The sequence below is a fragment of the Pleurodeles waltl genome, chromosome 1_2 (genome assembly GCF_031143425.1).
Source record: "Pleurodeles waltl isolate 20211129_DDA chromosome 1_2, aPleWal1.hap1.20221129, whole genome shotgun sequence".
Classification (NCBI taxonomy): Eukaryota; Metazoa; Chordata; class Amphibia; order Caudata; family Salamandridae; genus Pleurodeles; species Pleurodeles waltl.
The window spans coordinates 108,702,768-108,725,522 of NC_090437.1; the positions used below are offsets into that span (position 1 = coordinate 108,702,768).

Sequence of the window (22,755 nt, forward strand, 5' to 3'; positions counted from 1 at the left end):
CCTTAGCCAGCAATGCTCTTGGCAAGGTTGCACTGATGTCCATAAGTTGTCCTGACTGCTCTGAGGTGCACAAATGTCCCACCCTAATCTCTTGAGGGATGCACAGCTGAACTACGTAGCAAACTGCCTTCATGGACATTGGCGAACTATACGGAGACCCATTCCCCCAGCACCTTTTCTAGTGTTTCACCAGCCGGGTGGCATATACTGGTCTACCAAAGTACAGCCTCTAGCAGACCGGACATGGGGCAAACACAGTCATGGGAGCACTCCCTTCCCCTTGCCAAGGGACTGTAGAACTCCCCTTGGTGCAGCTGTCTGGGACAGAGTTGTGGTCCTAACAATCAAGGTATAGTGAAGACTGAATTTGCCGTGGCTACGGCACCCGGTACTTGCCCTCTCAACGACAGCTCAGGACAGCCACCTGAGAGACAGCAGACATCAACCACAATATGGCTAAGGATAAGGATCTGAAACCTACCAGACAGAGGAAAATCGATAGATATACTAAAACATTGGAGGCACCTGCTGCTAATGAAGCAACCGTTCAGATGCCAGACAAGGCGGACTTACTGATAGTTATCAAACTACCAGAACGGCTCTGGAGACTAAAGTGGGTAAAGTAGTGGTAGAGGTCTACCTGTTGTAACAAAACCGCAGAAAAATCACTGATAGAGTAACTATAACAGAAGAGAGGATATCAGATCTCAAGGATGTGATCCACACCCAAGGGGCAGACTTGAATACTGTAAAAACACTTACTAAAGATCTACTCTGGAGAGTAAATGAAGCCAAAAACCACGTGCGGTGCAATAACCTCAAATTTGTAGGTTTTCCTGAGGGAGTTGAAGGTACAAATCCTCCTGTTTTTCTAGAAAACTGGCTTCGATCCCCTCTGACATCCACTAACTTCTCTACATGTTTTGTGATAGAGAGAGCTCACATAGTACAAGCGCCAAAACCACCAGCTGGAGCTCCCCCAAGGCCCCTCATAGCACGTTTTCTGAATTAGCATGACAAAAACGTTATTCTCAGAGAAGTGCAACAGGGAAAACTCACTCATGACTCATCTACCATACTCATATTTCCAGACTATTCCCGTGAAGTACAGAAGCAGCGCCGCTCATGCGATGCAGTGAAAGTTAAGCTTTGCGCCATGCAGCTCCATTAAATGCTCCTTTTCCTTGCAAAATTGAAAGTTATCCTGTAAGACAAAGCATCCTTCTTTTATACAATGGAGGATGCATGGAGATGGGTAGAGGAGCGTCCCCCACTGCAACAGCACTGAATGATCGAAACAGAGACACTGGGACACAGACTGAAGATTGGACCCTCCAAGCACAAGTGGGGAAGCCGCTCAAGGAGTGTTCGGAACAGAATGTGTGGAACCGCTCCCACAAGGCCTACCATAGGGGACCACTCCTTGGAATTAGACACTGGTGGGAGGAAGGCATTATCCACCCACCTAGTGAACTCCCTGACACATGACAACTGTCACCAGTGGAAGGGGATGAACCTGTCTGTGAAGAAGGGAACCCCTCACCTGAGAACCACCAGGCAGATAAAGCCGACCCAAGCAACACTGATATACTGTCAAGACAGAATTAGAATAATCCTTTATCTTCAGGGCTGCTGTATAGCTCCAGGGTGCAGATGGCCCTAGAACAGAAACTCTCCACCCCTTTCTTTTTTATCTTTCTCTTCCTTTCTTGCTTTCTCATCCTTCTCCCCCAATCTCTTTCCTCTATTGCTTTCCTTTCTTTCACTTTGGCCCTTCCCCCCTCCTCCCCTTCCCCTGTTCCCTAATCAGTTGGGCTCGGTAGTGAGTGCATGTACAGTGAGAATGATGTATACAGTCAACTCTGGCCGGAAGTCAGTGGTAGAGTGGTAATGAGCAATTATCGGCCTGATTGTTGATTACCAGTTGTGAGGTGTGAGTGTTGTTGAGTGAATCCCTCCCAGAGGGAAGTTATGAGTTTTTAGAATACTGTAGTTGGGAGAACCTCCCCAGTAGCATTAAGGAACTGATGCTACACTGGCTCCAGCAATGCCTCACCTCCCTGACTCCATGCAACGTCTTTGTTTTGTCGTTGTTTTCCAAGGTATTGTATCTGAGGTTGTTTTGATCCTGTTCTACTCAGATAAATACTGGCCATTTCTCTAGACTGGTGTACGGCTGTGGTGTTTTCATTGTGTTATTGTGTGTGCGTGCACAAATACTTTACACAATGCTTCTGAGATAAGCCTGACTGCTTGAGCCAAGCTACTAAGGGGGTAAGAAAGGGTTATCTTAGCTGTATGACTCCCTTACCCTGACTAGAGTGAGGGCCCCTACTTGGACAGGTGCAACTCACTTCCAACTAGAGACCCCATTTCTTACAGTTTACATCGATCAAACACTTAACATAGGAGCCATTTAGGGCTCCAGGAATAAGGGTATTCATTTCACAGTCAGCACCTATCAAGCTGTCCTAATCACCTTGATATTCATTTAGAACAATTTGAGTGAAAGTGTGAGGGCTGTGTTGTGAGGGAACATTTGAAGTTAGGTTAGGGTAATCTCTCTTTCAAGGTCTGAGTTGCCCACAACTAATGTATGATCAACTGGGTGGATTTTGTTCACCTCTACTCCTTCCATTAGGTCAACCTGTTCGCCCTCCATCGTGGTCCTCTCCCTGACTTCCCCGCTTTCCTCCCCATCCAATCCCTTTTATCATCTGCTGGATTAGCTGGATTCGCAAAGACATCAATTTTGATTCATGTGATTCTTTCTTTCATGACTGGCCAACAATATTTGGTCACAGTCACTAGTTCAGTTAAACTCTTTCTTTGTCATTCTGTACAAGGAGTAGGGTATTGGTTTTGAACACTCAGTATAAACCCTTGTATAAAGGCAGTCCCCATAGCTCCTACAGCACATTTTTTGGGACGATCAACATTTAAGTACTGTTTGACAGGTCCTTAAGCCTGTTTAAGTAATCAGTTGGTGTCTCATCCTTGTTCTATTTACAACTAGAGACCTTCATCCAATCTGTTTTGACTGGGTACACTTCAACTGCAGAATTCAACAACCTGCTCTTCACTGTAGATAAGGTGGCATTGTCTGCAGGACTGTGTTGCAGTCACCCACCTTTATCCTTCAACCTGTCTCTTCTTTACTCAGCACCACCAATCTCAACAAATAGTTCACATCTGCCCAATTTGCTTGTATACCTCAAATATCATGTGCAGTTCCATGAGCTTTGTGGGTCAGGAAATTGTTTCTTCACTGAGAAAAGTAAGTTGTGAATCTTCACTACCAAGCGCCAATACAGAAATGAAACTGAATATTTCAGAAAATGTTTGTGGTTATTAAACATGACGTTTTAATTGAATGCAATATAAATCAACATAAGTCCCTGAAAAAGTAAAACGAGTTCACAGAGGTTATCCCAAATACTTAATCTTGGACAACGGAGTTCAATTTCTATCAAATGATTTTTCTGAGTCTTTTATATGTCAGCGTAGAGCTTCTTGGAACTCCCATTTACAGCCCTCAAACAAAAGGGATGGTGGAAAGGGCCAATGAAATTTTCAAAGACTGCATACAATTGGTGCCTAATGGCAAATTGGATATTGAATTAACTGTGGAGGACATCACATTTCTCTAAAAGTGAGACTCTGTTTAGGATATCAGAATGTTTAGGATTATAAGGGGCAAAACAGTCTTAAAACATTTGCCCAAGTGGCATCACTCCCAAGAAACTCCTGGCCCCAGTGAACTTTTAGTAAATGTAAAACAAGGAGGTGCTGAGAAAACAATTAAGAGCAAATGTTATTACGAAATTTAAAAAAGTATATTAGGTCATGATTACAATGTCGGAGACAAAGTGAAAATCAGGCATTCTGAATTGGTAAACAAAAAATAAAGGACAAAGTAATTCCATATCATATCCAATTGCCTTTGTCATACAGGTCTACAAGGGATCAGTAAGAGTATCTAATGTAAGGTGGTGAGCCAAGGGCAATGCTGTTTTTGTGGATTGTTTCAGGAATGTTGAAACTGGAAAATGAACTAATTGTTCCCAGGCAAATAGTTGCACACACAACAGGACAGTTTCTGATTTGTTACAGATTATTGGACATTAGATATTTCAGGAAGTAATGGTTCTCTTTATAGCAACTCAAATTTTGCTTTTACAACTAAACAATCAGATGCCAGTGGAATTAATTTGTGTTCCAGTGATGAGGATGGAGTGGGAAGTTCAGAACTGTCGCATGTCACTTATATTCTGAATCCTAATGTCAGCAATAAGGTGGTTACAGTCAATGGAGAAGAGATGTTTCAAACTGTTTTTAATTTGGACAGAGAAATTGATAGATGTGTTAGGATTAGATGCCCTTGTGTCACATGCAAAGACTATATTTATTTTTGAATTTACGTTATTAATTTGACTCATTTTTATGGTACAGGGGGTGTTGTGATGTAGTTAATGTTTTATAATGTTTTTGTTTATATTTAAATATTACATTTACTTCAGGTTCCTCGTGTTCTATCACAAGCTGATTTTTTTCCAATATAGCTCGTAAATGAGTGTGAATTCACTTCCTTGTTTACCAACGAGCTGTTGTTTCAGAATTCAGAGGCAATGCCAATTTGTCCATCGCCTGTAGTATTGTAATTCAAGAATCACTTCATTAAACACTTCATGCGTATATATCTTCCATCACTAAACACATATGAAAACATTGCACACATCCACCAGACTTTATTACTACGTACTTTGATGGGTAAAAAAGTGGAGTAAAGTGAATTTATGTTGCCGTTGCAGTGATCAAAACATTCCTCCCAATTGTACCCATCAATTGCTGCATTATTTTTAAGACTTCAGACCTACCTAGTAATGCCAACAATCCCATTACTGTAAGCACCGGTTTTCTTGCCATTTGAATGTGCGGTGGTTCAGTGTCATTCATCTGAAATCTTGCAGTTAATGTCCTCTGGGTAAAGTGATGAGGGTAATAGCTCATAAAAGCATTATCATTACTCAGCAATGTGTACTTGAAACTACTGCTGAAATTTGAAATTTGAATATTTTGGTGCTGAGCAATTACCTGTAAAAACAAACAAAAAAAGGGTTTACAACTGACAGTACAATACACAAAGTACATTTTAATACAAAAATAGAACAAAATAACACAAACACATTGCCACTCATTGTGGAACACAGTGGGAAGGCTCAAAGGCGGTGCAGTCATGCATGGAGTGTGGAGGGCAAATCATATTTCCAGGGCACACAATGAGTTAGGTAGGGTCAATAATAGGTGCTGCTAAAGCAATTTATCAATTCACCACAGTACCTTTTTAGGAAGAAAGGGTCAGGCTAGCTAGCAGCTGGATGACTCCCCACCCCACCAAACCACCACATGAGGCGAGAGCCACCTTGACTGTGCTAAACATGCCACAAATCTCTCCTTACTAATGTTTATTAAGGAAAGAGTAGTGGGGCCTGCAGAGTGGCAGGAGAGAGGGGAGGAACAGATGATTGGTTATGGTGAAGAATGATGATGAAAGTGGGCATACTTTATATTAGAAGGTTTCCATGCCTGAAGGTGACCTTGTGGAGATTGGCAATATCTGGTACTGAGCGTACAAAGACCAGCATTACTGATTACAGGGTATGCAGACAAACATTACCAGCTTTATTGGGAAAATAAGAATTGCAAATGATCTCTATAAAATTCAATTTAAACCTTATTCATTTTGATCAAAGTTATTAACTTAATGTGCTTAGAAATGCTTTCTTTTCCAACTGTCTTTTAATGTTAATGGGGACAATACTCAACCTTGTGTATATTAGTTTTTTAAATCCTGCACACAAGGACCCACCTTTTTAGAGACCATGGTAACAAATATCATGGGCCTGTAGCTAGTGCTTGTTGATGTGAATATCATCTTAGAATAAGGTAAGATCCCACTGGAACTGAACAATATTACCACTGCCACAGCCACCTGTACCTTCTTACTCAACCTACCTGTACTTGTTGCAAATGTTTCTAGGGCCACAGGACAAGCAGGGGTTATTGGGCCCAACTGTTATTGTTGAGGTCCATTACACCTGCTGTCCCGGGCCTGACTTACTATGAGCCCTGAGTAGCCCTGAGTAACTGGGACAAGTACTAACACTTTAGCACTTGACTCTCAGTGGTAGTTCGGGTTGAGCAGTCAGTGGCTTTTTAAGGGGAGCTAGGTGCAAGGTAGGAATAAGCTTGAGACTTGAAATACTCACAGTGAGGGTCCAATAATATGACTGTTCAGTCTTGACAACAAAAGCAGTATTTATTATACAAGGAAAATGCAGCTGTAGCAGGGTGAAGTCACAAGCAACCCCAAACTAACCTGGCTTGGCAAAAAGCAGTCAGGCTTAACTCAGAGACAATGTGTAAAATACTCATGTAACACCTCAAACAGTAATAAAGTGAAAATACAAGAACATTTTCACACCAATTTAGAACAACAGAATACAATTAAGAAATTATCTGAGACCAAAACAACAAATAGTCAATTAGCAGAACCAGGGATATGCAACTTTGAAGATTTAAGTGTAAATAATGCTTAAAGGCACAAAGTGACAACTGTGGTTATCTGGCAGCGGTGGATCAGGACAAAGTCACAAGTTCAGGCCGACCACAATGGAAAATGAGCCCAGTACAGGGACCCGTTTAGGCCCACTGAACAAACTACCTTCAATTATTTGCAAAGAATTGTGAGATCCTGCATCCTGGATGTGTCACGCAACATAGGTTGTGAGGTCCTGCGTCAAGGATGCATTGTGTAGCAGTGGTTCTGAGAAGTTGTGATGTGAAGTCCTTTGTTGAGGATGCATCACACAGGGCCAATTCCAAGTACTTGAAAGGTCCTATGTCAGGGATGTGTTGTACTGAGTGGGTTCCAATGCGTGCCTCAGAGGCAATGCATTGTGTTGTGTCAGTTCTGCTTGGTTCATAGCTGGACTGGTGCAGCACCTTCAGGCCCACTTCCAAAGGTCCAGGACTGGGGTGGCACCACTTGGGTGGCAAAACTCGCAGCAGAGAGGGGCCGGGTGCTAGGTCCAAGGTTGTTTGAGCCTTTTGCTGTCCATGAGGCTCTGATCAGGAGGACAGCCAACTAGCACTTGGAGTCACCTCTGGTGGTCCTGGAGGCAGGATCAGTCCTTTTCACACAGGCAGCAGAGCAGCATACTGCTGGGCAACTAAGTAGCAGTTCTTCTTGCAGCAGAGCAACACAACAATCTTTCTTAGTCTTCCACAGGACCAGAGGTGTACAGAAGTATTGTGGGCTGAGAGTCCACTAGTTATGCCTGGTGCCAGATTTAAAGTAAGAAAAGATTTCAGAGGTGTGGTAGGTGATAGCTACTACTCTCATCAAGTCAGAGATGGTCCATCACCTAGTTTCCCTTTCTCGCCTCATTGGAAGCAATACACAAAGACCAACTGCCAGCTACACCAAGTCATGTGACCCAGGATACAGGCACCAAATGGTTAGAACAAGAAAATGCCAATTTTTTAAAAGAGGCTTTTCCAGTCCTTTGACTTATAATTTGACTTCACCACTGAAGTGGGTTATAAATGAAAACGTTTTAGACACCAAACTGGACATCCCTACCTGATTTCAATTGAAAGTTATCACTTATTAAATGTGATAGGATAACCCATTGTTATCCTATAGGAGTGATAGGATTTGCAGTAGAGAAAAACACATTTAAGAGGTTTTTGCTACAAGAACATGTAAACGTTGAAAGTACATGCCCAGGCTATTTAAGTTGGTGGCACAATCAGTGCTGCGGGCCCACTAGTAGTATTTAATTTACAGATTAGGATACCTGTAGTAACACTTTACCAGGGACGTAAGTAAATTAAATGTGCCAAATGGGTGCAAGCCAGTGTAACCATGTTTTAGGGAGTGAGAACATACACTTTAGCACTGTTTAGCAGTGGTAAAGTACACAGAGTCCTAAGGCCAACAAGAAATGAGATCAGCATTTAAAAAAATTAAATGGAGGAGTAAGGCAAATAGATTAGAAGAAGAACACCCTAAGGCTGACAGGTCTAACAGCCTCACAATAAATAATTTGCACATAAGGTCTCTCAAGGCTAGCGCCTTGGAGCTGGTCTGGGTACTGTCTACCATGCTGATCTTCCTCTCTCGTCCAACACACTAACAGGGTCCCTGGTGGATCTATGGAGGTGACCAATCAGGACTGCCCGCAGTAGTGGTTTGCATCCAAGTCTGGCTTTGGCCTTTAAAGTTCAGCTCTTCTGGCATTAATCTGGCAAGCTTGTGTAACTTTTAAAAGGGCCCATCGCCCTGCTCAAGTCTTACCCGAATGAGGCCTTTGGAACAGCCCCAATGACATACTGGCTACTTCTTGGCATATGGATGTCATATACACAGGTGAAGGCCCCAACGAGGTTGGCTGTATGGCGCTCTGGCCCAATCAATCTCAGTGCCTGCTTCTGGCAGCGGGTGACACTGACACAGGTGACGGCCCTAACAAAGGTAACAGCGTCTGCCTGCAACATCTCAGCAGGCTGGACAGGGGTTACCAACTTCTGCAAGTGGGCAAGAGGCCCCCTCACAACACTGGTCCGTGCTAGACCAGGCACCTCATTCTCTGCTCATTGGGATGTCCTGGCCAAGATCCCTGCTGGGCTTCGGGTCCCTCAAGGCTCTCTCTTTCTTCTTTAAAGGCACATTGGTCTTGGCAGGCAGGAAGAAGGCTGGTGCCCCAGGCACAAGGCAAGTGTGTTTTTGGCTTTCTGTGTAATGGCCCCTCACGCAGCTGGGAGCCTGGCTAACCTTGGTCCCCAACCCTGGTTGCAGCAGCTTGGCATCTTGGCAATTCTTTTCTTCTGATAAACTGTATTATTGAATAAAGTGTGGGGCTTTAGAACACAGGCCAAGGCAGTAACTTACGATCACACCCGGCTGTTAGCCTCCACTGAAAGGTGCCTCACAAAATTTCAAAGGCCTAAGCTTTCCACTCTATAAAGATCCCCCGGTCCACAGTGCCAGCCTGATCGGTCCTACCATCTCCCTGACAATGAGCCAGGCACCACTGCCCAGTTACTCTTCCTAGAATCAAAGAGACCTTTGATGTGCACAGAGGATGCTCTGCTCCCCTTCCTCCAGTGTGCTCCCCAGCAGTCAGGAATGTAAGCAATCAAAATCTCCTGTCTGAGCACTGCAGTCCTCACTTAAACTAGCCTTTCCAGGCCCAAGACTTTCATAATGAAACCCACAGGCCTTCTTGTCATGTATCATATGCAGGCACACATGCATCCCGCCGAACACACGCAAGTATCATGCATTGTTGGGCGCAACACACAAACCATGCAGGCCAAGGGTGAGTTAAGTACACAGTAGTGGAAATTTCCATGAGTGAGGCAGTAGGCACCACTCCTGTGACACAAGTAAAAAGGCCTGTTTGTATTAATGATTCCTATGATTCCTACTGATCATGCAACAAGCATGCTGCCACCATCGCACTTACGTCACTTAATTCCTGCTAAGGTAGTAGACCTCTACCACTATGAGGATAACACTTGGTGTGCCCCCTATACTCTAACAAAACTGCACTACCATAAGACCAGCACAGTTCTGTGCACACACATACATAATCCATGTTTGCTAATGACCAAAAATCATTACCAGGAATCCAAACATTGATGCAGCTGAGACACTCAGGGCAGGGGATTATGTCCATCACCATGCAGGGGACTTTTCTGTCCCAAAAGAAGCCCATCCTATATCAGGCTACCCCAAACCACACCTAACCTGGAGAGGTTAGGTCATTGGATCTGCAAAACCCATAGGAAAGGCCATCTGCATTCCTGTGGCTCAACCAGCTCTATGCTCCACTACAAAAACTAATTCTTGCATTGAAGTTGACATCTCAACAACTTTTGACTCTCTCTACCTTCACAGCCATCAAGCTTTTCAATTGTTTATGATCAGCTTGCACACCAAATCTAGTGCTAAATAAGTAATTGCATAAGTTCCGCAAGGCCCACACTATCACAAAGCATTTTTTCTGAACGTCCACCAAATTATTTTACCTCTGTAGTAACATTATACTACTAAAGGCCACCGGCCTCTCTCCACCTTTGTCATTCAGTTGAGCTACATATCTTCAACTCCTTTGTCAGAGGAATTTGTCTGTACATTAAAAGGCTGACTGTAGTCAGGCACTCCAAGTACAAGTGCAGTGCATAGTGCTGCCTTCAGCTCCTCAAATGTCCTTTGACACTCCTCAGTCCAGATCTCCTTCCTGGGCTGCTTCTTGGAGGTCAGTGCAGTTAATGTGCAAATATACACCCATAGTTAAACCCACCAGTCTTAAAAAAAGGCCCTCTCTTCACTTTGGGTAGTGGGACCTCTCAGTGCATCACAGACTATACCTTGGCATCATACAGGTGAATCTACCCGTTATCTTCCATGGCCAAGGCAGGCAACAGAGGAATGCCCAACCGGATACTAGGTTGCTTAGATGGTCAGTTTTGCCTGCTTTATCTTAGCCAACATCTATCTTATGTGTCTAAGGTGGTCATGCCTTAAATGACTGAACACTGCAATGTCACCCAGGTATGCCACAAAGAATTCATCCACTTCTGCGAGAACATGGTTCACCAGAAGCTGAAAAGTGGGAGGAACATTCTTCAACCGGAAGGACATTGGTGGTCATTACAACCTCGGCGCTCTTTTTACAAGACCGCCGAGGGACTGCTGTGTGGAAGACCGCCAGTAGTGGCGGTTTGCCGCTCAGCGTATTATGACTGTTGGCTGCTCTCCGTCCTTTTTCGGACGGAGAGCCATCAACAGCCATACTGGCGGGCGGCGGGGAAGTGGAGATTGCTCCACCCCCACAGAACACCGCCCACCGAATCACGTCCTGTGATTCGGCGTGGCGGTGTTCTGTTGGCGGTGTGGTGTCGGTGGAGCAGCCCCCATGGCTCCCGTCCCCTCCCGGAGGATCGACGGACCAGGTAAGTCGATCGTCTGATAGGGGAGGGGGAGGAGGGGTGTTGTGTGGGTGCATGGGGGGTTGCGTCTGTGTATGTAGAGGGGGTGTGTGGGTGCGTGTATGCTTGCGGGGGTGTTGCGTGTTTTGGGAATGAGTGCGTGTATGTCTGTATGGATGTGTGCGTGTATGTTTGAATGTGGGTGTGCGTGTCTGACTGTGTGTGTGGATGTTGGCATGTATGTCGGTGTGTGTGCGTGTGTGTGTGTTGGTGGTGCCTGCGTGCGTGTCGTGTGTGTGAGTTATGTGATGTTGGGGGTCAGGGGTGGGGAGGGGGCCCTGCCACCTTTGGGCGGTGGCAGGGGTGGTGGGGGGTGTAGGGGAGGGAGTCGGGTTGGGGGCTCACTGTCATATTTGGTCTCCTTTGCAAAAACAATGACATTCATAATATAGTCTCTCCAGAGTTAAGGCTTCAGCCAACTCATACTGAACACTCTCTTTGGTTTCCTTATGATACCTGAGTATACCAGCACGGTAATCCCAGAGACCACTGGAATTACATTTTATGGCCCACACCATTTTCCCCTCCAAAGTCCTGGGACAAATAGGCTTCATCACTAACAGCTCCTGACCTTTCTAATACTCAGTAGAGTAGCTTTCTGGGTGTTTCAGTTTCATGCATTGCCTCATTGGCTCCATGAGGCCCACCCATCTGTGGAAACTTCAAGGTTCTTTCCCAACCTTCTCTGACTAAAGAACGATGACCCCACACAAGTAATCTATGCAAAAGTTCAAAAGGATTAAACCACACTCACTTCTAAGCAATCTCTCTGTAGGCGAACAACAGATATGGCAGGTGAAGATCCCACTTATTCTTGAGAGCCTTGTTGTGTTGCTCCACCAAACCACTTGTTTGAGTGGTGTGCTGTGGAGAAGTGGTAGGTCACACCAGCATGAGCCCAAATCCTTCTGTTTGAGGAGATAAAGTTGGTTTGTAGTCAGTGATCTTGGAAATCTATCCCTAGAAATGATACCAAGGAGAGCTCCCGCTACCAGCTTTGCAGTTGTGCTCCTCAGTGTTACAGCTTCAGGATACCTGGTTGCATGATCCACCATAAGGAATAGTTTCTTACCTGTAAGTCTAGTTCTCTCATAGGGGAATTTCCATTATAGTCATAAGCACTGCATAGTCCAGGCCACATGCGGGGACCCCTGAGTACTTTTTCACAATATATCTTCTTAAATGAAGATATTCACCTTTCTTCAAGAGGGCCTGCAGAGTCACTAATAGAGAGAAATATTATGCAGCCTATAGGAACAGGCTTCATTTTGTACTTACAAAAGAGTCAGGAGATTATATGTGTATACAATTTCATAATGTTTTTGTAAAACAGCATAAATGTCTTTCACAAACCTTTTTTGATATGAAGTAACATAGGGCAGTGTAGTCCCATATACTGTCATCATATGAGTTAAAATAGAGGCTATGCCTTTGAGAACCCAGAGACTACGAGTATTTCATCATGCCCAGCAGATGGCAGTTGCTTCAGTTCTTTTTGAGGCAACAAGTGTGTAGATCAGTCTACTGGTTCTCTCTGTCGACTCCACCAGAGAGGAAGGAGGGTTGCTTATGACTATAATGGAAACTCCCCTGCAAGAGAACTGGAGTTACAGGTGAGAAACTATTCCTTCTCATAGGGAACTTCCATTTATAGTCATAAGCACTGAATAGAGTAGCAAGTCCATCCCTACTTAAGGCGGTGGAGAAGACAGAGAAGATAACCTTGATGATTTTAAGCAAACAGATTTCTAAGGGAGGCTTGTCCTACTTGAGCATCTGCTCTGGCATCGGAATCCAGGCAGTAATGTTTGGTAAATGTAGGACAGATCTCCGCATGGCTGCTTTGCGAATATCTGGGATAGAGATATTTCTCAATAAAGCAGCTGTAGCAGTTTTACCTCTAGTGGAGTGTGCTTTAGACTTAGCTGATACTGTCTTGTTAACTTTTTGATAGCACAACAGGATGCAGGAAACTGTCCATCAGGAGATGTATTAGTTAGAGATGGCAAAGCCCATACGGACTGGACCATAGTTAATAAACAATTGGTTTTATTTGCAGATGTCTCATAACCTATCCTTTCCTATCATCTCATATCACCAAATTCAAAGAGAAGAGATTGGGATGAACCATCTGGCCTCTGAACTTCGTTAGCAGGTCTGTTCTTAATGGCAGCTCGAGATGCGGACAGATGGACCAAAGAAGGAAGTCTGTGATCCACCATTGACGTGGCCACTCTGGAACATCAGCATCAACTTGGCTCTCGAGTGGAACAGTTTGATGAGGACTGATGGAATCAGGGGGATTGGCGGAAAAGCAAATAGAAATTTGTCAGACCAGTCAATTCATTGGCCATTTCCCAGGGTCCCTGGTTGGTAGTACCTCGAGGTGAAGCTTCGTCATTTTTTGTTGTCTGCGGTGGCAAACAGGTCGATGGCAGGGGTGCCCCACAGATGAAAGATGTCAGCAGAATCCTGCTGAGAGAGTCTGCCTGCGAGTTTTGTACACCTGGAAGGTGAGTTGCGGTGATTGTTAGATATTGGGCTGTGAGCCATTTCCAGACTGCCCGGTCCTCGTATGATAAAGATCTGGACCTCGTCCCTCACTGCTTGTTGAGGTACTACATGGTGGTCATATTGTCCTTCTGAACACGCAGGGAGTTGGATCTGAACGACGGGTGAAACACTTTTAGAGCTAGTTGGACTGTGCGTTGCTCCAGGAGGTTGATATGGTATGTCATCTCTCTCTCTCTGACCATTTGCCCTGGATCTGGAGATGATCCATGTGAACCCCCCATTCTAGCAGTGATGCGTCTGTTACTATTGTTTGAGGAGGAACCTCCTAGTGAAATGGCATCCTTTGGGGAGCACCACCATTTCAGAGAGAGCTTTGCATGACGAGACAGCACTATCCTGTCCTCCCAGTTGACCATTAGCTGGTCCCACTGGTCCTCAAGACATTCCTGCAGAGGTCGCATGTGGAGACGAGCATTCAGAGTGAGGAAGATGCAGGATGCCATCGAGCGGAGGAGAGAGGATATTGTTCTCACTGTTGGACGGTAAGCTGTCATGAGAGATTGACATTTCCAAAGGACTGATAACGGTCTCTCCTCTGAAGGACACACTCTTGCCTGTATTGCATCCATGGGAGCTCCCAGATAATGCAAGGTTTGAACTGGGACAGACATTGACTTGGAGAGGTTGACTTGAAGGCCTAATCTTTGGAGGAGACTGCAAGTCCAGTTGTAGTGAAGCTGGGCTTCCTGAGACATTGAGGCCTTGATTAGCAAATCGTCTAGGTAGGGATATACAAATATTTGGTGCTTCCTGTTATGGGCACCCACCACTGCCATGCACTTTGTTCAGGGTGCTGACTTGAGACCAAATGGAAGTATGTTTTAATGGCAGTGCTCTTGTCCAACTATGAACCTCAAGAACATCTGATGCTTTATGGCAGTTGGAACATGGAAGTATGCATCTGGAAGGTGGGTGGAACAGAGCCATCCCCTTGGTGTAACTGGGGATAAATTTGGTGTAATGACAGCATCCAAATCTTTTCTCTCTGAATCCAGTTGTTGGCTGTTTTGCGGTTGAGTATAGATCTGAATTCGTTCCTGTCTTTCTTTTTCACCAGAAAGTACCTGCAATAAATTCCTGTCCCTCTTTGTTGGCAAGGAACAGGTTCCACCACGTGTTTCTGTAAAAGGATGTTGACTTCTGACCGTAACAGCTGGAGATGAAAACTGGACGGTTTCGGGAGGATGGACGATGGACAGTGGGGGACTGGTGAACCTGAGACAATATCCATTTTGTACAATATTCAGAACCCATGCCTCTTTTGTTATGTTTTGCCATTCTGACAAATAAGAGGATATGCTTTCCTCCACCGGAGTGGGTAACAGGAGAGGGGGAAGTAACAGCTCAGGGCTTTGACACAGATGGTTGCTTGTATCCTTGAGTAGTTTTCTGGGTGGATCTAACCCTGGTCTGCTTTCTTTGGTATGGGTGGTAAGGGCACTGTTGCTGTTGTTGTCTGCCACTTTGCTGGTGCCCCCACTGAGGGGTTTGAACCCTCTGAGGATAGTACTGTCGGTGGTAGGGACAGAAAGATTTTTGCTGTTCTCTGGATCTTTCCAGGTCAACTGCTTTTGGTATCTCCATTTCTGCCTTCATTCTTGCCATTTAATCGTCGGTGTGGCTTCAGAATAAAGGGGTACCAGAGAAGGGGAGATTTAATATCCTTAGTTGGGATTCTGGCTTGAGTGAGGTAAGGTGAAGCCAAGAGTGTCTCCGACAGTACTTATCTGCAGCAAGCATTGAAGAATCTGCATTAGCGCTAATTATTTGGTTGGAAACAAGTAATCTCTCATTGAGGATTTCTAGAAAGTCTTCTAGTTTGTCTCATGGAAGACGGTCAACAAATTGTTGCATAAAGTCCCATAGAGCCCTGTCATACCTGCCTAAAAGGGTCATTATGCTCACCGCTTTCAACTTTCTTTATCAGGAGGAACTATTGAAGTAGGAGTAGTGGCATGATGTTTCTTCGCTGACACTACCATGTCAGAGTTTGGTGTTGGGTCTATGTGTATAAAAGGCAGGATCCTGCTCCGGAGGGTGGTATTTTTCTGGAGCCTGGATGGAGCTGGCTTGACAGAGGCTGGCGTTAAAAATAGGTCCATAGCTGGTTCTAATAGTTCTGACACTAATGGTAACAAAGGCCTTGATGCTGACCTATGTTGTAGGCTCTCAAAGATTCCTGAAGTTGATGGTATTGGAGTCAACATTGCAATATTAAAGTTTGCAGCTTCCCTCACCAATTCCTGAAATGTGATGATATCATCCACCAGTGATATGCATGGAGGTGGGGAGTCTGACAGTGTTGGAGAGTATCATCCTTTAGTAGATGATGATGTATTTATAGTGTGTCTAGAACAAGATTTTTTTTTACTGGTATCGATGACGTGAGTACATAGTTGATAGCGATAAGCACCTTGAGCAGTGATGGTTGCGCCTAAAATGATGGTGCGATCTAGAAAAAGTTGTGGAACAACTCGTGCTGGAGGATGGGGAGGTGGTGATGTAGGCAGGGGTTTAGGTGGAGACAGAGGAGGTGGTTGAGGAGACTGCGCTGACGGAGAGCCAGGTGCAGTTCTTGAACGGGAGTAAGTTGTTGAATACTCCAAAAGCGGGGAGGCATAGATGCGCCTCCTCTTTCTTCTTGCCTCCTGTAGCCTTGAGGAGATTAAGAAGGTCCTGACCAGTCCCTATGCCTCAACCTGCTTGTTGATGGTGATAGACGTTGAAGTCTCGACGTCAGTATGGACCTCGACATTGACCTACTGTGGAGTCTCGATGTCCATCTGGACCTTAATGGCGAGTGTTGTGGTGGCGGCAAACTCCTTGATGTCTAAAGAGGTCTGTGGGTTGATGGTGGTGTTCTCGACATTGACACCCCATGCCTTGACACTGACCTGCAGTGTTTCCTCAATGGCAATCCATAGGTAGACAGCGAGCAGGTAAGGGCCATACTTCTCCTCGACATCGATGCTCACGACATTGATCAGGACCTATGCTGTTTTTCTGCTGTTTGTTTTTTGGAATGCTCTCCAGAAACAGATGGCAGAGCCCTGGTGGAGGTCTGACCCTCTCCTCGCTCTGAGTTCCCACCATCAGACTGCGTCTGTTGTTTTCTTCTCTCCTCTGTATCATAGAGGCAAACATTTTCTCTGTCCTTTAGGGTGCACTTCAAAAAAACTCTGCTGTGCTGGCAAGACGCAGGAATATGATTCTCTGGTAGGCAGAGAATACATACCTCGTGAGGGTCTGTCTTGGCTTTCTTCCTCCCACAGGCTGGACATTTATCAAAAAGAGAGGGCATTTTGTGAATAGACCTCTAATTCCTGTCAGAAAAAGACAGAAAAAGCCTGGGAAAGACAAAAGACGTTGAGCAAAACAGTTGTCAACAAAATTCAGTTCAGAATTTTGAAGACAAAAAGCCAAAATTTGGCCTAGCTCAATGCTGCAGAGTCGTGTCAGCAGGAGCCAGAAAAAAGAACAGAAGCAACTGCCACGTGCTCAGCATGATGGGATACTGGTGGTCTCTAGGTTATTAAAGGCACAGCTTCTATTGTAACCTATATGAAGACAGCCGATGGGGGTACACTGCCCCACGTCACGTCTTCTCTCTACTCTACTAAAAAAGGGTTTGGGGAAGACACTTATGCTGTTTATAAAAACATCATGTAATTGTATACAAATATAATCTCCTGGCCCTTTTTTTAAAAAAAGTACAGGATGAAGGATTGGGCCATTGTAGCCTAGTCTTACAGGCTGCATAATATTTTTTTTCTCTTAAGTGACTGCAGGCCTTCCTGAAGAAAGGCGAACGTCTGCATTTAAGAATTTATATTGTGAAAAAGTGCTCCAGGGTTCCCGCATGTGAGTGCTTATTACTATAAATGGAAATCCCCTACAAGAGAACTAGATATACTTGTTGCCAGACTGTGAGAGGGGGCTGAGTGGACCTACAATGTCCCTTCCCACCTACTCAAATGGAACACCCACAACTGGTAGAGGCACTAATGGTCCCTTATTCCTCCCTCCTGGCTTACCAATAATTTGGCATGCTGGACAGGTTCTACAAAATGTCTCTGTGTCTCAGCACAATCCTAACCTGTAAAACAAAGGATCCAACCTTTCTGGGGTTTTCTAATGCCCAGGAATCCTGCCAATGGCATGTCATGCACCAGTGACAACATGAAGCTCCTGTGCACTAACCGAACTACTAGCCTTTTTGTAGAACCTGGCTCAGGATTTACAGGCTCGCTATAAAGTAGGTCATGCTCCCAGCCAATATAACTTTCCCTGAACACTCCTTTCGAGACCTGCTCCTGGGCTTCCTTGCGAAGTTCCAAAAGCATATGGAACGCTTCATATGTCTTGCTGATATCATCTAGGGTAGGCCCCCAAGCAGCTAGTAAACCCTGTAGTTCTGGGAGCCATCAAGGATCCAGCATCTGGTTTGTTTTGGAAGTCTCACTTGCCTCTCCTTGTGAGCAGCAACAATGAGATCTACGGCCAGATACCTCCCAGAGTCTGCCCTATTCTACAAATTACTTGTCCTGGTCCTTGGTAATAGGAAATGGTCCCAGTCTCCTTCTGAAACTGCTGAGCAGCGTGTGCTCTGGTTCACACAGCTGACAATGCCCATGCCATAAAGGCTTCTGGCCCTTGCCTAAGCCAAGAGTAATCAAGTGATTGCCCAACAGACAACCAGCATATTGCTTCTCTCCGACTCCTACATTTACCATGGCTGCCTTGCCGCTGATTTCTACATGAATTCATGTTTCAGATCAAACACTATCCACTCGTTTGCATTCCTTGAACGTCTGAAAGTACTCATCTGGTCTGCCACAAGCATTCTTACAATGACGCCTGTCTTTTCCAAAGGCAAGCAACCCAATTTGGAATCTGCTTTAGATACATTACTTCAGGCCTGCAACTTACAAGTGAGCTCAAAGCTCACAAATCATTCCAAGATACCCTGTCCTTCCAAATACATCTGTATAAGCTCTCTTGGAATCGTGGCCACTGCCTGACTTGAACTGGAGGTGGAGTTGGTCTCCCAAAAGGATCTGTTACTGCTGTCATTCTAAATTTCTCCTTCTTAAGGGCAATCCTTTCCTTCTTTAGCTCTCTTTCCCTTTCCTTTTCCCTCTCTTTAGTTCCTTCCTGTGCCAATTCATTCTATCTTCCTGTCGAGTTAACCTCAGATTCCAGCTCTAAAATCCCCAGGCCTTGTCTTGTTGATCAACTTTAGCCTTCTGAAGAGCAAACAGCAAGTTCAGGGTTTCTACTAGACTCAACTCACCCGTGGAAGTTACTTCTGGAATAGGTGATGGGGTACCCTAGAAAGTAGACGTGGTGTGCGTATTGGGGAAACTCTGGAAAGTGCAGAAAACTGTCTCAAGTGTGTCTGAGATGGCTCTGTGCTCAGAGTACACAACAGTCTGATTCCACTGTACCCTCTTCATGGGTTCCTAACCTGGTTCCCTCCCCAGACTCTACCAAGCCTCTCTCTTTCACACAGTCTCTCAAATTTGTCCCTAATTAAATCAACAAAGACCTCTTATGTCCTGCCTTTGAGAACACTCCATCCTCTTTCTCTTAATAGATCCTTCAGCTGATCTACAGACGTGGTGATGTGGCCTACTTCCAACCCTGTGGTCTCCATTAGTTACATGTGAAGACTTTGAGAAATAAAACTGGACTTATGCCACTGGCCTAATTGGAAATATTCTTAGCAGTGCCTGCATACCAAACTCTTAAATGTTGGGCAGCCTACTGCTTCTCAAAATTGTCAAACCTCTTTCAGAGGGCTAAATTACTATGGGCCTTGAGTTAACGGACCAAGTACTACATCTTCAGGACTTAATTCTCAATCTGCAAGAAAGATGTAAGCTCAAGGCTCAAAACACCCACAAGGACCCCAATAATCTGATTGACCATTCCAAAACTTTACTTTTGATACGAAAATCACTGTTTATTATACACATAAAACACGGCACATTGAATAATATACAAAGCAAGTCTCTCAAGGCTAGTGTCCTAGCATTGGTCAGGTGGTCTCTCACCTGTGGGTCCTCTCCCCACTTCCCTCCACACTAACCAACCTGTCAGTGGTGGATCTATGGAGGTGACCCGCAGGGGCTGCCAGCACTAGTGGTGCTCATCCAAGTCCGTCTTTGGCTTTAAAAGTTCAGCTCTTCTGGTGCTGATCCACCAAGCTTGTGCAAGTCTCAAAAGGACCTGCAGCCCTGCTCCAGTCTTTCTGGAGCACAGCCTTCAGACGTGTTCGGCAACCAAGGTGTATTTTCCAGTGCTCTGGCTTACACCGCATCCTCCTGTAGTTGGAGAAGCCATTGCAGGGGGCAATGGTTTTCAGGTACAGTGGCTGCTTCTTTCCCATAGCTTCTGTCAGTAAGGTGGTGAAGCAGCGGCGATGCAGCAGGGTAGCTTCTAACCTTGATCCCTAGTCCCTCTGCTGACTGTGGGGACTCTGAGTGCCTCTACTTATCGCGGGAACTTGGAGTCTCTCTGCTGATTGCTGGGACTTGCCAGACATGGACAAAGGGCCAGTGGTCCTAGTGGATCCCTCCAGGCATACAGGATCACGTGCAACAGACCCATCAGTTTTGGTTGCAGAGAACTACAGCCACCAACAGTCTTAGTAGCCCCCTTCTGGAATACAGGGGCCACGAACACAGGCGACTGCCACAACAAGGGCAATTGCAATGGACAACTGCCCTCCTGGAATACAGGGCATCACGGACAAGGGGGACAGCTCCAAAGACGGCAACTGCAACTGGCGACAGCACACAACTTCATGGAAGCCCTGATGGGAATATCTGAATTCCACAAGAGGTCTGACATCATTCTTGCAACCTAATCACAAGAAAACCAGTAGGAAGAGTAGGAAGTGCAACCATCTAACCCATGGGGGAGATGGGGTGAGAGACTATTTTTTGGGGAAGGGATATGTTCTCTCCATTGTATTATCAACACACATCGATGGGTATCCCCCCCTATAGATGTTTCCGATAGAATCAAACATTCAAGTGTGACGCCCTCTGCACTTGAAACAGAAATGTTTCTTTTGTTAGACCCTCACCCACTCTAGCAGTGGCATGCTTCATCATTGAGTCTCATCCTGGTCCCTAAAAAACAGAAAAGGCTTGACCATATTCCAGAGAGCACTTTTGATATAAACAGCAACTGGGGTCCTGTTCTAGAGCAGTCGGTCACAAGTTACTGGTAGCCTGAATACACCTTCAGAGTAGCTCACACCCCAGAGTTCATTTTAAATAAGCACAGGGTCACATCCCTTTTAAAGTTAAGGGAAGGATGTGTTTATTTTGCAAAAGTATCTTCAGGCTGCAGATAGCAGGACCTGATAATGAGCAGTGCTGGAGTCAGATTTATGACCTGAGGGGACATAGGTGAAGAACTGAAGCACCAAGGCATTCACATTTTTAGATAAAAGTCATTGTCTAATAGTGTGAGAACAACATGATGTTTCTGAATACTTTTAAACAGAAGAAAATTAAAATGAAGTGTCAAATAATGATTAAGTTAACTTTTCATTTTCATTTTCATTTTGTCCCATTTCAAAGTGTCACATATGCAAACAGCAGGGCTCTTGCTCCCAGAGGGCAGTGTATAGTGTGCTTTATTTATAGCTGAAAAGTACAGTCATGTTTAGTTTTAAATAAATCTGTGAAATTTAAAGTGATTTAAAATATCTACATGAAATATTGAGTTAATTATGTCTTAATATTTTGTGAAGCATGTTTCTTCACTCTAAATTCATCCTATTTAAATAAATGGCTGTATTTTTCTGTTTTAAATGTGGCACCTTGTCTACAGGCCACTGGGTGCAAGATGCCTGATGTTTGTAAATGGAACACTGACATTTTTAAAGTGTAGAAAAATGTCTCATGTTATAAATATTTTTGTTGAATATTATTATACACTTTTAAATTCTCCCATTAAAAAAAATGGCTGTATGTCTGTCTCATTTATATAACGGTTTTACATATGGGAAGGATATGTCCTGTGTCACAAGTAAAAATGACACATGCTCTCTTCCACCTATTCACATATATCCCATGCATACGCTCACAAGACCACTTTCTCACTGGCACATGACAGCCCTGTCATAGCGCCCCTTGTCAAGAAGTATTTTGTTCAAACCATAGTTTCTAGCTGTATGGACATTAGAAAGTCAGTGAGCTGGACAGGGAGTGTTTAGTAACACTGCATGAGTGCCTTGGCCTTCAGTAGCTCACAATGATTTTCAGTGATCAGAATTAGCTCTCACTACAGAAAAGATTGGAGAACCCTGTTCTAGAGAATAAAAAAAGGTTTGGCAAAAGGCTAGAAAATAGCTGACTGTCCATAAAACACAAACTCACTAAACACACTTACCCAACTCGGGAATTGTTGTAGGCATTGTTGCCCCTGTAATCACACACTGATAATGGGTAAAGGTAGAACTATGCCGTTAAGCAAAAAGGTGCTGAAAATTATTCATAGTGCGGTAAATGTAGGGATAGAGAGCCCTCTATCTCATCTTGTACTCACGTCGTCAAGGGTGTCATACCACCTATAACCCTAATTTTATCCTTGTTCCTGGTCGCTCTGCTATTTTTTAGCCATTTGCCAGAAAATATTTCTGCATGCAATAATGTGCTCCCCACAGGATGGATTCACCCCCACACTGACAAAATGCTAAAACGTGAGTTATAGTATTTCACAGAGGAACCATTGTTGTGCTGTTGACTGTCACACATCTTCTGCATGACTACAACTGATTTTATCACATTCATTGAGAAAAGGAACTCGCCTGAATGTATGTATGTGTTATTTTTCTTACAAGAATAAAGACCGAATATCTCTCCAGTGATTGGGCTAGTAAGACAGTTCTTGAATGATATCACTTTTCTATGTTTGTCTGTCCCTTGTAATTCAAGAGGTAGACCGGGGACAAGACTCTAGGGCACTTGTTTGTCCTGATGAAAGCCCTGGACCCTAGGTGGCCATATCTTTACGGGCTGAAACATGTTGACAGAGTTATACAGTAAAAGGGTCATCATCACCCTTTTTACCCCTCTACTTGGTTTTTAGTCATACCTCAAC

General features: G+C 44.6%; 1 protein-coding gene across 1 annotated transcript in view; it reads right to left on the minus strand.

Moving 5' to 3' along the window:
* The window catches only part of IDUA (alpha-L-iduronidase), a 1,520,091-nt gene that overhangs the window by 555,435 nt on the left and 941,901 nt on the right, over window positions 1-22,755 (minus strand). The window contains exon 8 of the mRNA XM_069236746.1: window positions 4,878-5,094. Coding sequence (XP_069092847.1) covers window positions 4,878-5,094 — 217 coding nt within the window. The remainder of the gene's footprint in view (window positions 1-4,877; window positions 5,095-22,755) is intronic.